Source organism: Xyrauchen texanus, chromosome 21 (genome assembly GCF_025860055.1).
Source record: "Xyrauchen texanus isolate HMW12.3.18 chromosome 21, RBS_HiC_50CHRs, whole genome shotgun sequence".
Classification (NCBI taxonomy): domain Eukaryota; kingdom Metazoa; phylum Chordata; class Actinopteri; order Cypriniformes; family Catostomidae; genus Xyrauchen; species Xyrauchen texanus.
The window spans coordinates 26074059-26090048 of NC_068296.1; the positions used below are offsets into that span (position 1 = coordinate 26074059).

Sequence of the window (15990 nt, forward strand, 5' to 3'; positions counted from 1 at the left end):
TGTCTGTATTCAAAAGGTGATTGGCTCATTTACTTGTAAGTTTGGACTTCCTTTTCCGCTCCATTGACCGTTCCAATTTCTCGCATACATTTTTTTTCTCCCCTTTTTTCCCCAATTTGGAATAACCAATACCCAGTGTGCTCTGAGTCCGGGTGGCTGGATGACAAATCTCAGTTGCCTCTGCTTCTGAGACTGTCAATCTACACATCTTATCATGTGGCTTGTTGAGTGTGTTACCACGGAGACGTAGCGCGTGTGGAGGCTTCACGCTATTCTCCACGGCACCCATGCACAACTCACCACGCGCTGCACCGAGAGCGAGAACCACATTATAGTGACAATGAGAAGGTTACCCCATGTAACCCTACCCTCCCTATCAACAGGTCCAGCTGGTTGCTTAGGAGACCTGATTGGAGTCACTCAGCACACCCTGGATTCGAACTCGCGACCCCAGGTGTGATAGTCAGCGGCAATCTTTACCCTCCTCCCGTCTGGCAAGAGGTACCGAAGCATTCGGGCCCTCACGGCCAGACTGTGTAACAGCTTCTTCCCCCAAGCCATCAGACTCCTCAATACTCAGAGACTGGTTTGACACACACGTGTCCTGAGTTGCATTTTAATAACTGTCACTTTATAACTGTCTGCTACCTCAATAACTGCTATGTGCATAGAACATTATCTCATAGTATGTTATGTTTACATTTTTAGAAACTGTCATCTTTTTGCACTACTGAGTACTGGTCGGCGCTGCACTGTCTATTGTCCTGTTCATTGTCAGTAATTTGTTGTACTGTCCTGTACTTTTTGCACATGTTTGCACGTGCACTTTATATAGGTATATATATAGGTAGTTTATATAGGTATTTTATTTCGTTGTGTAGTCTCATGTGGTCCTATGTTGGTCCTTTGTTGTTTTTATGTAGCACCATGGTCCTGGAGAAACGTTGTCTCGTTTTGCTGTGTACTGTACTAACTGTATATGGTTGAAACGACAATAAAAACCACTTGACTTGACTTGAGATGCAGGTCCCATCTTGCGATTCACTTTAATAGAAGTAGCCCGTCTCTGCTAAATAGTCTCTATTTGATACACACTAATTATCATATCACATACTATTTAGCACGGATAGTGTGCATATTGAGACGCAGGGACAGTTACACCCATACAAGTGAAAAAATTGTGACTTCATCTTTTTGCCACTAGAGGGCAGTGTTATCTCATTAATAACCCTTTCTCGTTGCATTCTGGAAGCTGATCAGAGAGCAGACTTCCAAACATAACCTGATTTTACTGATACTGTGAGAATGTGGGATATCAATCTCGAGTGTATGGATGTCTTGTTTGTTTGAGGTAACTGTGAGTTGTTGCAAAGGAACACTTTTTATTCAATACAATCACTGGAATACACTCCATATAGGATTTTCAGGCCTATTGTAGCTAAAGCTTTAAGATTAAGGTCCTGACGATCTTAAATGATATGTTTACATAAGTATTTAGTGGATGATTCCTTGCTATATACCTTTTCACCATCCGGGTTTTAAAATGCGGAAGTACAGGTTTGCAGGGTAAACTTCAGCGCTAAATGGGAGATCACATTTGCTCAAACAGCAAATGAAAAAATCCACTATTCATTTTTCAATGAGTGGTGAATTACGACTGTCATATGACAGAAAATACCACATTTAATATTCCAGTGTAATATAACAAAAGAATGATGTTATAAACTTGCACTAAATATAAAAAAAAAATGCCATTATAAAACATTTTGCTAGATTTACGTTGCTAAATCTGGCGGAAACGCGTCATCACAGTCCGTGAAAAAGGTCCATTGTCTTACCATTTTTCTGTATTTCCCACAAGCTATAATGATGCCATAGGGACTGAAATGATTTGAGGTTTGTGATAATTGTGTACAGTGAATACATTTCAGTCTCAAATCACGTGATTTGTTAAGATTGGTTGCTTTTACGTTCCAACTCTGTGAATCTCATGTCAGCAGATTTTCAAGCTGTTTGTTTCCCTACAACTATAAAATCCACAAAACACCAATGTAATGGACTATAATGTCCATTATGAAAAGTATAACAGGCTCTTGGTCTGACCAATTATGTGGTTGTTGACCCATATGCTATGTATATCAGTGACAGTAAACAATTAGTTTATCACAGGATGATTTTATATATTTGATCCAAATGGGTCCTCTCAGGTATTCTGGTGTTCCATAGAGACAGTTTCACACTATTATGTGATTACATTGATTTTTCTTGTTTCCTTGTTAAATAGTGAAGGTTAGGCTACTGGTGTAAAACACCAGTTTATGTATAACTGAGATCAGTAGGTTGGGAGGTTCACGTTGAAAGTGACACAGTAATGGATGTCTTGAAAGACTGAGTGTGTCACGTGTGTACTTTGACCTGTAATGAAGTCAGAAGAGAACTGAAGGATTATTCTGTCAGCTGTCTGTACAAAAGTTATACTGTGTGCTATGAACACAATGACAGTGTACTGTATAAATATAATGTAAATCTCAGTGCTTAAAATGAATGAGGGGGAATAATAACATTCTGTTCATATGAGCTTATTTTTATTTGACAACTGAGCTGCATAAATTCAAACAGCAAATGTGTAAAGCATTAAGGACATGTGCAGCAGTTACTCAGTTTCTCCTTTAAAAAAATCCATAGATTTCCTCTACAACATGAACATTAAACATACAGCATATTCACAAACTATGTACATCCAAATGCCACTGTATAGGCTAAATGACAGTCGAGGCAAAGACATTATAGGGCCTATGAAATGTGTTACAATGCAAAAACAAATGGCAGCGGTTACAACACTGTTCTTATGCATTCATGAACACATTCAGTATAACTTATGAGCCTTCCATTGCCTTATCAGTTGTGACATTGGTCTTTAATGTATACACAAATGCGCCTTCTGAATTTTTATCCAGTTCAAAAGTTTGCTTACATTATTCATGTGTCATGTTACAGTGCTCTACAACAGTTGCACAATACACGGCATGACTCTTGTTTGGTTAGCTTGTCATAGGTCATGAATTGTGAAAATGTTTCAGTAAGGCAAAGCATGACTGATATAATCTCTTAAAAGTTTTACCTTTAAATAAAATGGTGACAGCTGTCTCCCCAACTAGACACTAAGAACTGTCACTGGAGAATCATTGTAAATCTTGAAAATAAGCCCAGGATGTGAGCAAGCCAATATTGGTTAAAGTGAGCTTCAAAAATCATTTATCATGATGTTATACATAAATATATACACATAATCCAAAATTTTCCTTTCAGTTAAGATTTCTTTAAGAAAACATACATTATAGTTTGAGTTCGAAGGGCTTTGACTAAAAAATGATGAGTGAGGATTGTGTTATAGGAAACTGAGAAGGCAAGAAAAAGTGCACTTAAATTCTGGATTAAATAACTACTTTTATCAGAATATATACAGTACAAACTTTTATATCTACTAAAAGAACAGAGATACATTCAATATCAAAGTTCCATAAGGTGCTAATATACCTTTTATATTTTTGTTAGAGGTGCAAGCAATGTGAATAAGTCACATGACAGGGGACAAAGAGTTGTCAAAACGTTATCCTGAAATCACTTTCTACTCTATAGCCTTTCTACTCTAATGTGGAGTGTTGATATCCTTTGTATAACAGATTAAAATTTAATTTTTCATATGAATTCCTTTGGGGGGTGAAAGACGGGGGTGCTGTAACATTACATCAGAGGATTGTTGCTCACATGATTTGTCCAATTAAAAATGTTTTATCACCATCCCTAGCAGAGGAGCATCTCTAAGAATGTTGAGGTATTTAAGTTACTCTTTCAAGTGCTGAACATTAAAAGAGAAATTATGACTGCTTCCAGTCTTATTATAGCAAAGAGAAAGTTATCTGACAAATACTGCAGCAGTCACACCAGCCTGCATGAGGTCAGTATCAGATATTACATCCAAGAGTCCAATATGTGATATAATTCCAAATTTTTGAAAACAACTTTCTATATCTTAAAGAAGATTACTAATACACATTGCACTAAACTACATTATTTCATGAAAAATAAAAACCCTACCACAACAACACAATAATTCCAGATCAAATTCTGAGATTTGACATATTTTCAGTCATAACCAATATGCCATTGGATGGCAAGACCTATAGGTCAATAAGTTTTGATTTTCATTAAAATGTCTGGCTGTTACAACCAGTGTTGGGTGTAAACCAGTTACAAAGTAATTAGTTACAGTAATCTAATTATTTTTGTAATGTAATGCATTACATTTTAACTTCTTGTAATCAGAATCAGATTACTTTTAAATACATTATAGGGTTATGCTTATTTCTAATATGTTATTTATGTAGAATACATGACTTATGGCCCTGTAACGAGTCATTGTGAAGGAGAAATGTGAGGTGCTGAGTGTATAACTTGAGTGTAACAATTAATAACAACAGAAATGTTGAAAGGTTTTTAAGGGATGCACCAATGTATTAGCTGCCGATATTTATCGCCCAGTTATTATATTATATAACCATCTGCATATCAGTTATAAGCATAAAAACGCAGATATTAAAAACTGATGGTTTATTTATATTTAATTAGTTACCCTTTGTAAAAACTGTGAATTCAAATGCACACTTACACATAGCCTACATGATGAGGTAATTCATCCAAAACACTTAGAAACCAGAAGACTTTGACTTCGAACCCCCCCAAATAATCGAAACAAGTGAGTACAACCCCCCCATTATTTATACCATGATAAATGGAAACATGTGAATGCTTCACACTGCAACCCGCCCACCCCAAAGTTCAAGCCAAATCTATGCCCTTGACTTTTAAGATATCAAAAATTATATACAGTATATTGAAAATTATTTATTGATAGAAAAGTTCGTAAATTTTTTATGTATTCCCAAGTAAATCTGATGACAAAATAAGGTAAGTGGCAACATATCGGTATCATTATCGGCCTATAGTTTAAAATCGGTAACGGCCAAAAATTTTCATTTCAGTGCAAAGTTCAAGAGTGTCTAAGAAAGTAACTTAAAAGTAAAGTTATTAGTAATGTGATTACTTTTCCAATAAAAAGTACCAGTAAAGTAATCTGATTATAATTTTTGATTTAATTATTAGTGATTTATAGTGGATTACTATTTTTAAGCAACCTACCCAACACTGGTTACAACATCCCCCCAGTCTACCCTTAAAAACTAAATAGAAAAAAATGTTGTTGTGTTTTTCAACTAAATTTAATAATGGAAAACAAATACAAAAAATAAATGAACAGCCTTTGTTTGGAAATCCATAGAAACACTATTGTAAATACTCAATAATGACAATTAAATTTAAGAATCAGATAAATAGAAGCAGTTTTACAAGCAAACTAATGCGCACTGAAAGATTAAATTATCAGCTTTATGTGCCATCATTTTCGTTTCTTTGGTGCTGATGACCAGCATCACACTCTGCCCCTTGTTCCCCGGATTCAGGAGAAGCCAGCTCTGCCTCGTTTGACAGCTCATCATCGGGAAACGTCGGGTCGTTGTCTTTTGAGGATGCGGCATCAAATCCAGAGATTTTAACCTGGGAGACTCCGGGAAACGCAAAGGCTGCGGCAGAGGCGTTCGCGGGAATCCCGGGATAAAGCCAGGGGAACGGGGTGGTCAGCGCCGCCGCTGCTGCTGCTGGATACACAAGCTTCTCCAAATGACTTTTGTCAAATAAAGGCATGTACGATGCCGCCGCGGACGGGTTTATGAAGTAAAATGGCATGCAAAACGGAGTTTGCTGTCCACCAACACCTGTCATTCCCATTAACGAGTTCATTAGCGCCACGTCCGGCCGGTTATTGGCAGAGTCTGAGCAAGACGCGCCATTCGTAGACCAGTTCATTTTGGGTTTCTTGGCGACGCGCTCGTCTCCGAACTCCTGCTTGATTTTAACTCCTTTCGCCGCGTCACATCCTTTCTCGCATTTACCGTCGCCTTTCTCCGCCTCTCCTCCGTATCCGCTGTCTGTGTCAGTGTCGTTTTCGTTCAGCTCGAGGTTCTGAGTCCTCTGGATGACAGGGACGCAGTTGGATTGCGCATCTCTCTGAGTGTCCCGCTCTTGAGCGTCGTCGTCGGACGATGAATGCTGCAGGAGTCGCGCGCCCGGCTGGAACTGCGCGGAAACTTTGTGCAAGTGGCCGAAGAGCCGCGTGCACCTCTGTTCGTGCGCCGTCCAGTTCTCCACCTTGTTCAGATACTGCAGGACTTCTTTGGCACAAGCTTGAAAGCCTGAGTGAAAAGCGTCTAAGTCAGCCTGGAGAGAGGGCTTCAACGATCGTTCCCCTGTCATATGCAAAAGAAAAACAAATGTCCTGTCATACAAAATACATTATAGATAGATAGATGGATGGATGAATAATATTGCACAATACATAATCATGTGTTTATGTACTTATTTTCATAATGTGACAGTAATTTAAGTATTTATCGTGCAATTGTGTAGGTTGCTTGTGATTATGTAATTCAGGCTACCATTCTGCAATGCGATGATCTTCTGGTGCTGTTGCTCTGTGACAGCTGTCAAAGCGTTCAAATGCTTCAGCGTCAATTCAAGAACCACTGCTTTTTCCAAGTGACCTAGGGTCTGTTAGACATAACAAACATTTACTCATCTGATTTAAAGATTTATACGTGTAATATACTTCATTAATTTGCTTATATGACTGAGATAAAATCAAACACAGCATATTATCACAAGGCTAAACAAAATTCCCTTGAGTTTACCGTGAGTTTGAGATGTTCAGGTAATAAATCTTTCAGCTGCCCAATACATTCATTTATTCTGTCCCTCCTCTTTTTCTCTATCAGTCTGTGTGGTAACTTGTACGCGTCCTGTGAATTTGAAGTAGCCATTGTTAATGCAAAAACCAAAAAGTTTCCAAAAGTATCTTTGATGACACCAAGCGTGTTATCTGAACCTAACAGACATAATGTTTTCATCACGGGTTCACAGTTTGCTTACCTTTCCTTCTTCTCTCTTCATCCCTCTTTTCGATTTGCACATGTAGAGAGACGAATATTCAACCCTATAAAAACAAAGGCCTAATTCTTAAGCAAATGCATTCATCTCGCCACCAACCTCACACAATTTTAATAAACAAAATATCAGTTGCGTTAATAACAAAACAATTACCCCAAGAAATCAGCGTGATCCAAGAACTGTCTGCTCTGCATTCTCGGTATTCTTTCATCCATAACTTTGTTTCACTTTCTTGTGCACTTCTTATGCAATCGTGTTTTGTTAATCCAGTATGAGCGGAGCGGCAGCGCGTTGTGTCCAGTATCGCGCAGAACCTCGGAATGATGATGTGTGTGTGTGCGCGCGCACTAGAACGAGCTGCCACTTTACCCAACACTCTCGCGCGCTCACACTGCGCGTGGCAACTACAGCGCACGCGCGCCTCCAGTAAGAACCGCGCACTGACTCACGTGTTAACTGCACCAGCTCGAGAGACTGGGGGAATTAGATAGGCGCTCGAGCTCTTCATTAGGGAGATTTGCTCAGAAGTTCAAGGAGGAGGGAAATTTGTCAGTTCAGTGCTGAATTGTCTGTTGGATGAAAAGATAAACCATAGCATAACTCTCCAAAGAATGAAGATTATTGTATTTTAAATCTCAGGAATAAAAGAGAAATGTTGTCCATCTAGGCTATATGTACACTAACAAAGTTTGGACACACCTACTCATTATTATTAATATTTTTTATTTACATGTTTGAATTGTATTAAAGCCATCAATACTATGAAATAACAAAAAAGTAGGCTATGTATGGTAATTATGTATTGATTGTAATTCTGTGTTGACATTATATAAAAAATGTTAAACAAATCAAAACTGCTATATTTTGCACACCCTTGGCATTCTCTCAACCAACTTCATAAGGTATCACCTGGAAAATAATAACTTAAGTTATATTTTGGTTTTGAAAAGAAGCCTTCAGCCTATACATGGTACTTTTCACATTAAGTCTATATTTACACAGACACGAATGCCTCCTACACACTACACGACTTTCAAAGACGTCGAATCGTTCATATTACACAACTGTCTGTCTTGTCATGGAAGTCGAAGTGTTTTCAAATTACACGACGAATCCGCGACAGGTGTGAACACATAAAGCATTGCACTAAACGAATCCCAGACGACTCTCCATGTAGGCTACTCCAAATTACGTTTCACAACAGAGTACACGTGAGAAGTGATACGAGATACGAAAACAAATGCATGATCACATGTTATGCATTTCAGATTATGATGTTTTTAATAATATATTTTATTTGGTTGCAATATTAAAAAGTACCTACTGTAAAACCTTTGCTTATCTGACTGTCCAAGAGAATTGTCAGATTCTCTCCAACTCTTCTCTTTCTCTAACCAGTTGTGATACAGTTCAGAGGAAACATCACATATAGGCACTGGTGCTGCTGCCAATGTTCCACACATTTTTCCTCCATTTCTTCGGTCCAATGATACTTTTTGATACCGCAGCTATGCTAGTTGGTGTTCTGTTGCAGGTACATCAGGATTCCTCCCACTGAAACTTCCGTGTCCCGTTTCTTGCTCTCTCATTGGCTGTAGGTCAACGCTGCAGTTGTATTCAGTCAAAACATATTTCACATTGCGCGATCTGGAATCGCAGACAGGTCCAGATATTTAACATCTGGACCTGCTTCTCTCAAATCACATCTTGATAGTTCATACATTGCGATCGTCGCTCACGGGAGCGAGCTCCGATTTGCCTACGATTTCAGGCTTTTGTCGGCGAACGAAATTTGGGCTTAAAATCCTGTAGTGTAAACTCGGCATAACACTCACCACCAGTGGTGTGTTTACAATTTCTGAGGCCCCAAGCAACCGACCAACCCAGGGCCACAATTTAGAAAATGTTGGCTTCAAAAATCACATAAAATTGATTTTAAATTATAATTTTAAATTCATCCTATCAGCCGTTGTAGCCAAGTACATTCAACATGTTTAATGAAATAAAAATCTAGTTAAAGATAATACATGTTTTCCAGTTTTTCCACAATATAATGATAAAATACAAGACATATATTTTTACAAAACACTTTTTTTTTTTGAACAGGGTGTGCAAAATCTACTACACCCACTAACCTTTTGGAATTCAGTTGTTATTTATTATTATTATAACCAAACAATTATTGACAGTTGTCCAGTTTTTCATTATAATACAGTATGTTACAGTATCATTATTAATACTTTGAGGATTTGCTGTATACAATAGAAATATAAGTCTTGCTTTACTTTCACCTGGAGCTTATATTCTAATGCTGCAGTGTATTATTGTTCATCATGTTGCAAAAGGCTGTATTTGTATGTAAGCATTGTAGGCAACCTTCATAACAGTAACAACAAACATACAAGGCATGGTGGCCCCTCAGCACACTAGAGCAGAAGGAAAAAAACAGAATAATCTGGAATTATGTTATATACATTGTAACAGTCACCTCTTTGCAACCTGAAAGTTAAATCTTTGTGACACCTGCACTAAAAACAATTTAGATGCAGCACTTCCAGCATGAAAGAGAACGCAGGTGTTTCGAGATGCGTTTTTGAGGCATGAAGTTATTTTTAACTTGAGACAGTATCAAAAAATATGTTGGTCCTGACGAGACTGAAGAAATAGCATCCAGATGGACATTCGTTCAGTGCGTGTTTACAAAGGAAAACAATGGATAAACAGAGCAGATGCACACAAACGCGTGTGAACAGCCCAACAAAGTTTGGAAGGACTGTATATTTTTTTCAGAAATTACAAACCCCAACACAAAATAAAACGACTTAAAAACCCGGCAGACCTCTACCATGAACTACTCTGAGAGCGCTAAAACAATGTTATGTTTCAAGAGGTTTTTGCTGAACTTCTCAACAGGAGAAGTTTTTGAACCCCCAAAATGCGGGACCCCACACAATTGCGTGGTGGTTAAAACCGCTACTGCTCACCACACCTTTAACTATATAAGTCAAGTCAAGTAAAGTGGTTTTTATTGTTGTTCAACCATATACAGTTATTACAGTACACAGTGAAACGAGACAACATTCTTCCAGGACCATGGTGCTACATAAAACAACATAAGGACAAACACAGAACCACATGAGTCTACACAGACTAAATAACATACCTATATAAAGTGCACGTGCAAACGTGTGCACAAAGTATGGGACAGTAAAATAAATTACTAAAAGGAACAGGACAATGGGCACAGTGAGGGACCAGTACACAGTAGTGCAAAAGGATGACAGTTTCTAAAATGCTAAATGTAAACATAACATACTATGAGATGTGTTCTATCAGTTAGATAGTTAGCAGCCAGGTATAAAGTGACTATAATTAAAGTACAACTCAGGAAATGTGTGTGTGTGTGTGTGTGTGTGTGTGTGTGTGTGTGTGTGTGTGTGTGTGTGTGTGTGTGTGTGTGTGTGTGTGTGTGTGTGTGTGAGCGTGTATTTATCACTTTGTGGGGACCAAATGTCCCCATAAGGATAGTAAAACCCGAAATTTTTGACCTTGTGGGGACATTTTGTCGGTCCCCATGAGGAAAACAGCTTATAAATCATACTAAATTATGTTTTTTGAAAATGTAAAAACGCAGAAAGTTTTCTGTGAGGGTTAGGTTTAGGGGTAGGGCTAGGTTTAGGGGATAGAATATAAAGTTTGTACAGTATAAAAACCATTATGTCTATGGAAAGTCCCCATAAAACATGGAAACACAACGTGTGTGTGTGTGTGTGAGTGTGTGTGTGTCAGTCCAGTCTCTGAGTATTGAGGAGTCTGATGGCTTGGGAGAAGAAGCTGTTACACAGTCTGGCCGTGAGGGCCCGAATGCTTCGGTACCTCTTGGCAGGAGGGTGAAGATTTTGTGTGAGGGGTGTGTGGGGTCATCCACAATGTTGGTTGCTTTCCAGATGCACTGTAAGCTGCAGGTGAGGGGGTCTTTAGGGTCAAAAAAGAGCAGTACTCTTAAGGTGTTTTCAAATAATTTTATCAGCTTTTCCAATTATTAATGTACAGTAATTATTATGGTTGTTTTAAATCAATAATTCATATTTTGAAGGAATATTCTAATTGACTTCATACGTTTTTTTCAGCTGTTACATATATGAAGGTTATATCACCCTGCAAATTACAGTACATACGTGTCATGAATAAATTTACATAAAAACGTATAAACTGAAGTTCTGTGCATTGCAAGAGAAATTACTAGTCCATGTTTTAGTTTGAATGGAGGTCTATTGAGATCGCTTTGCTTATACTGTATATGAGGTTTGACGTGACATACAACAGCACATAAACAAGGCCTCTGTCACGGAGCGCTCAGCTACGCCTCCCTCTGGTTTCATCCGCTCCCTCTCTCCAGAGTTTTAGAGCTGCACTTCCCATCTTTCCCTCTGGTCATTATCTATCTCCATCCCTGCCTGGTCTATCTGATTATCCTCATCACCGTCACCTGTTCATCATTATCTCCCCAATATCTGGACTGCCCCATTCATTGTTACTTTGCGAAGTGTTGTTTTGCTCAGCGGACATTACCAAGCGTTGTTCCCTGATTCCCATTATTATCTGGACCTTAGATCTCTGCCTGGACTGTAAACCTTGTGAACCTTTGCTGCCTGCCCCGACCCTTGCCTGTGTCTGATTACGAGTACCAAAACTTTGCAGCCTGCCCCGACCCTTGCCTGTGTCTGATTACGAGTACTGGATTGTCCCTTTATCAGAGCCTGTTTCTGTTTATGTCTGCTTCTCTATGTTTGATCGCATGTGTGAATAAACTACTGCAAATGGATCCAAACGCCTCTGCCTCTACACTACAGAACACGTTGCCATCACAGGATCCAGCAGATTTGTTCCGCCTAGCCCACGAGGTTTCTTCGCAAGCATCGGAGTTTGTTACACATCGTCAGCAGCTGGTTAAATTGACTACTCTCACTGAGGAACTGGTGAAATCTGTATGAGCACTCACCCCAGCGATCACGGCCGCTAATCAGGCTCCAGCACCCGCCGCACCTGCTCCTTCACAGCCTGTTGTGAGTACCTCTTCCAGCAATCCCAAAATGTCATTCCCTGAAAAATTCACTGGATCACCCATCACTTGTAAAGGTTTTCTGATGCATTGTGAGATCTATTTTAACCAGTCACGGGAGCATGCCACCGACGACAGCCGTATCTCCTTTGTGTGTTCGCTCCTCACTGGAAAGGCGCTGGAGTGGGCAACGGCGATGTGGTCAGGAGGTCAGCTCTCTACTCTCTCTTATGATATGTTAGTTACTCACTTCAGAGAGGTGTTCGAACACCCAGCGTGTGGAAAGGATCCGGGGGAACTTCTTCTTTCGTTATGCCAGGGAAGCTCCACAGCGGCCGATTACACTCTCGCCTTTCGGACGCTCGCTGCACAGACGGGCTGGGCTGAGGAACCCCTCAAGCTCTTATACCGGAAGGGTCTCATCTCGGAGCTTCAGGGAGAGCTAGCCTGCCGCGATGATGGAAAGACTTTGAACCAGATTATGGAGCTCGACGTTCGTCTCGATCATCTCATCCGGGCTCATCGCTCATCGTACAAAACTAACTTCTTTGTTAATCCCCCAGTAAGCAGGCGGCATAATCTGTGCATGTATTGCGCTCAACCTGTTCATCTGAGAGCTTCCTGTCCAGTGAGACCTCCTGGGAGACCCACATCCACAGATTTGATTGCGGTGAGTCCTCATGTTTCATCTCTAAACTCACTCATTTTGGAGATTTCGCTATATTCAAATGGAAAGAGTGTCAAAACTAAAGCATTAATTGACTCAGGAGCGGCAGGGTGTTTTGTTGATCTTGCTTTTGCCAAAACTCATCGTCTTCCTCTCGTCTCTTGTGATCCCCGGATGGCAGTTGCAGCGTTGGATGGGCGCCCCCTGGGGACCGGGAGAGTGCAGTACATCACACAACCCCTCACGCTTAACATCGGCTCTCAGCACACCGAAACTATACAGCTGTTTACCATTAATTCACCTCTTCATCCAGTAATACTAGGATTTCCCTGGTTGGAGAATCACAACCCCCAGATTTCCTGGTCAGAGAGGAGGATTTCCCAGTGGTCTCCCCGTTGTCAGAGGAACTGCGCACCCACTGTCCAAGGTCCTGAAGCATGCCTCGTTTCATCTACGGAATCGAATCTTCATAAGGTACCGGCAGTTTATCATGATTTAAGCTGGGCATTCAGCGAGAGAGAAGCTGATCAACTACCGCCACATCAAGCGGGCGACTGTGCCATTGAACTCCTACCTGGGGCTGTACCACCTTGCGGGAGAGTTTACCCATTATCTCAGCCTGAGACTGAGTCCATGCAAGCATATATCGAAGAGCAACTATCCAAGGGCTTCATAACTACCTCTACATCCCCTGCTTCAGCTGGATTCTTTTTCGTGAGAAAGAGGGACGGTGGCCTCCGGCCGTGCATTGACTTTCGGGGCCTGAATGAAGTGACCGTTAAATATCGATATCCTCTGCCGTTAGTTCCTGCTGCCTTGGAGATGCTTCGCACAGCCCGGTACTTCACCAAGCTGGATCTACGGAATGCTTATAACCTGATACGCATATGCAAGTGTGACGAGTGGAAGACAGCATTTTCTACTACCACCGGCCACTATGAATATCGGGTTAAGCCGTTCGGACTTTCCAATAGTCCCTCCGTGTTCCAGGCTTTTGTCAACGAGATATTCCGAGACCTGCTTAACCGAAACGTCATAGTTTACATGGATGACATCTTGATCTATTCTAAGACTCTAGAAGCGCATGTTAGGGATGTGCGAGCCGTCCTGAAACACTTAATTGACAATCAGCTATACGCCAAGATTCAGAAATGCGAGTTTCATCAGACCCGAATCTCTTTCCTGGGCTACATTATCAGCGCCGAAGGGGTCTTTATGGATGATAGCAAGGTCCAAGCTGTGGTCAATTGGCCTCAACCCTCATCTGTGAAGGAGTTGCTACGCTTTCTGGGGTTTGCCAACTTTTACCGCAGATTTATACGGAATTTCAGCATTATCGTGGCTCCCCTCACATCCCTTCTCCGGGGGGGGGGAGTTCAGGTGGTCTCCCGAGTGCACTTCAGCATTTGAATGACTGAAAGAGAGATTCACCACAGCTCCCATTCTTCACCACCCTAATCCAGAGAGGGAGGTGAAGGTGGAGGTGGATGCTTCTAACACAGGAGTGGGTGCGATTCTTTCACAACGCCATGGCAACCCGGCCAAAATGTTCCCCTGTGCGTTTCATTCTCACAAGCTCAATTCAGCAGAATGTAATTATGATGTGGGCGATCGTGAACTCCTGGCCATGAAGGCAGCCTTTGAAGAGTGGAGGCACTGGTTGGAGGGTGCACGTCAGCCTTTCACTGTCCTCACGGACCACAGGAATCTGGAATACATCAGATCCGCCTAGCGTTTGAATGCGTGTCAAGCTCGCTGGTCTCTGTTCTTTTCCAGATTTATCTTCAAGATCACTTACAGACCAGGGTCTAAGAACGGGAAGGCTGATGCTCTCTCTCGTCTGTTTGATAGTCCCCATGAACCATCCAAACCTGAGTCTATTCTTCCCTCCATGCTAATTGTGGCACCCGTGCAATGGGATGTAATTGCTGAGGTAACTGCTTCACAGCAAGATCACGCTGCTCTGCCAGAATGCCCTGCAGATCGCCTCTATGTTCCTCTCGAGCTTCGCCATCGTGTCCTCCAATGGGTTCACTGCACTCCCAGTACGGGACATCCTGGTATCACGGCTACCACTCAGCTCGTCTCCAACCGTTTCTGGTGGCCTACTTTGCAAGCCGACGTCATCACTCTCATCCACCAATGTGTTATTTGCAATACTGTCAAATCCTCTCATCTCAAGCCTGCTGGTCTATTACAACCTCTGCCCGTTCCTCAGCGTCCCTGGTCCCACATTGCCGTGGACTTCGTCACTGATCTGCCTCAGTCCTAGGGGTTCACTACCATTCTATCGGTAGTTGATCGCTTTTCCAAGTCATGCTGCTTTATTCCCATGGCTGGATTGCCTTCCATCCTTCAAACAGCTGAGGCTCTCGTGAATCATGTGTTTCATCTCTTCGGACTTCCAGATGACATTGTTTCTGACCGCGGTCCCCAGTTCACATCTAGAGTCTGGAAAGAGCTCTGCACCAAAAGAAACATCAACGTAAGCCTCACATCGAGTTACCACCCTCAGGCCAACGGTCAGGTGGAGCGGCTCAACCAGGATCTCATCCGTTTTCTGCGCACCTATTGCCACCAGAATCAACACGACTGGAGTCGCTTCTTGGTCTGGGCAGAGTACGCCCAGAATTCTCTGTTGAAACCAGCTACAGGATTAACCCCATTTCAATGTGTTCTAGGCTTTCAACCCCCGCTCTTCCTATGGGCTGGAGAACCATCTGATCTCCCCGCAGTGGACGCGTGGCTACGGCGCAGCGAGGCTACCTGGGACTCCGCCCACGTCCACTTAGAGCGCGCTATCCGCCACTATCAGCAGCACGCAGATCGGAGAAGGCGCAGCGGCAGCAATACAGGCCTGGCCAGTGGGTGTGGCTCTCCACCAGGGATCTCCGTCTTAAGCTTCCCTGCAGAAAACTTTCTCCTCGGTTCATCGGGCCATTCAAAATTCTCCGCCAGATCACTCCAGTCTCTTTTCGTTTGGCACTACCAGTTCATTACTGCATCTCACCCACTTTTCATGTGTCTCTTTTCAGACCCGCTACTACTCCCAGGAGAGAGGTGGTCCAGGAGGAGATCGCCCCAGTGCAGGCTCCTCCCATTGAGGTCGGCGGCGCAGAGGCATACCGGGTGCAAATGGTCCTGGATTCCAGACGCCGCGGCGGGGTACTACAGTATCTCATTGACTGGGAGGGATACGGTC

The 15990-nt window shown here is 41.9% G+C and overlaps 1 protein-coding gene across 3 annotated transcripts; it reads right to left on the bottom strand.

The window, feature by feature from the left end:
* Window positions 1-2543: 2543 nt before the first annotated feature.
* Window positions 2544-8581, bottom strand: bhlhe41 (basic helix-loop-helix family, member e41). Of its 3 annotated transcripts, XM_052152632.1 has the most exons (6): window positions 8384-8581; window positions 7213-7628; window positions 7042-7105; window positions 6804-6911; window positions 6552-6663; window positions 2544-6362 (listed from the first exon to the last, which is right to left on the bottom strand). In XM_052152632.1, the coding sequence occupies exons 2-6, from the start codon at window positions 7272-7274 to the stop codon at window positions 5446-5448; spliced, it is 1263 nt and encodes a 420-aa protein (XP_052008592.1). In that variant the 5' UTR covers window positions 7275-7628; window positions 8384-8581; the 3' UTR covers window positions 2544-5445. The 3 variants fall into 3 exon arrangements, with proteins under 3 accessions (XP_052008592.1, XP_052008594.1, XP_052008593.1); XM_052152634.1 differs by lacking the exon at window positions 7213-7628; XM_052152633.1 differs by lacking the exon at window positions 8384-8581 and having other exon boundaries at window positions 7213-7721.
* Between the last annotated feature and the right edge of the window lie 7409 nt (window positions 8582-15990).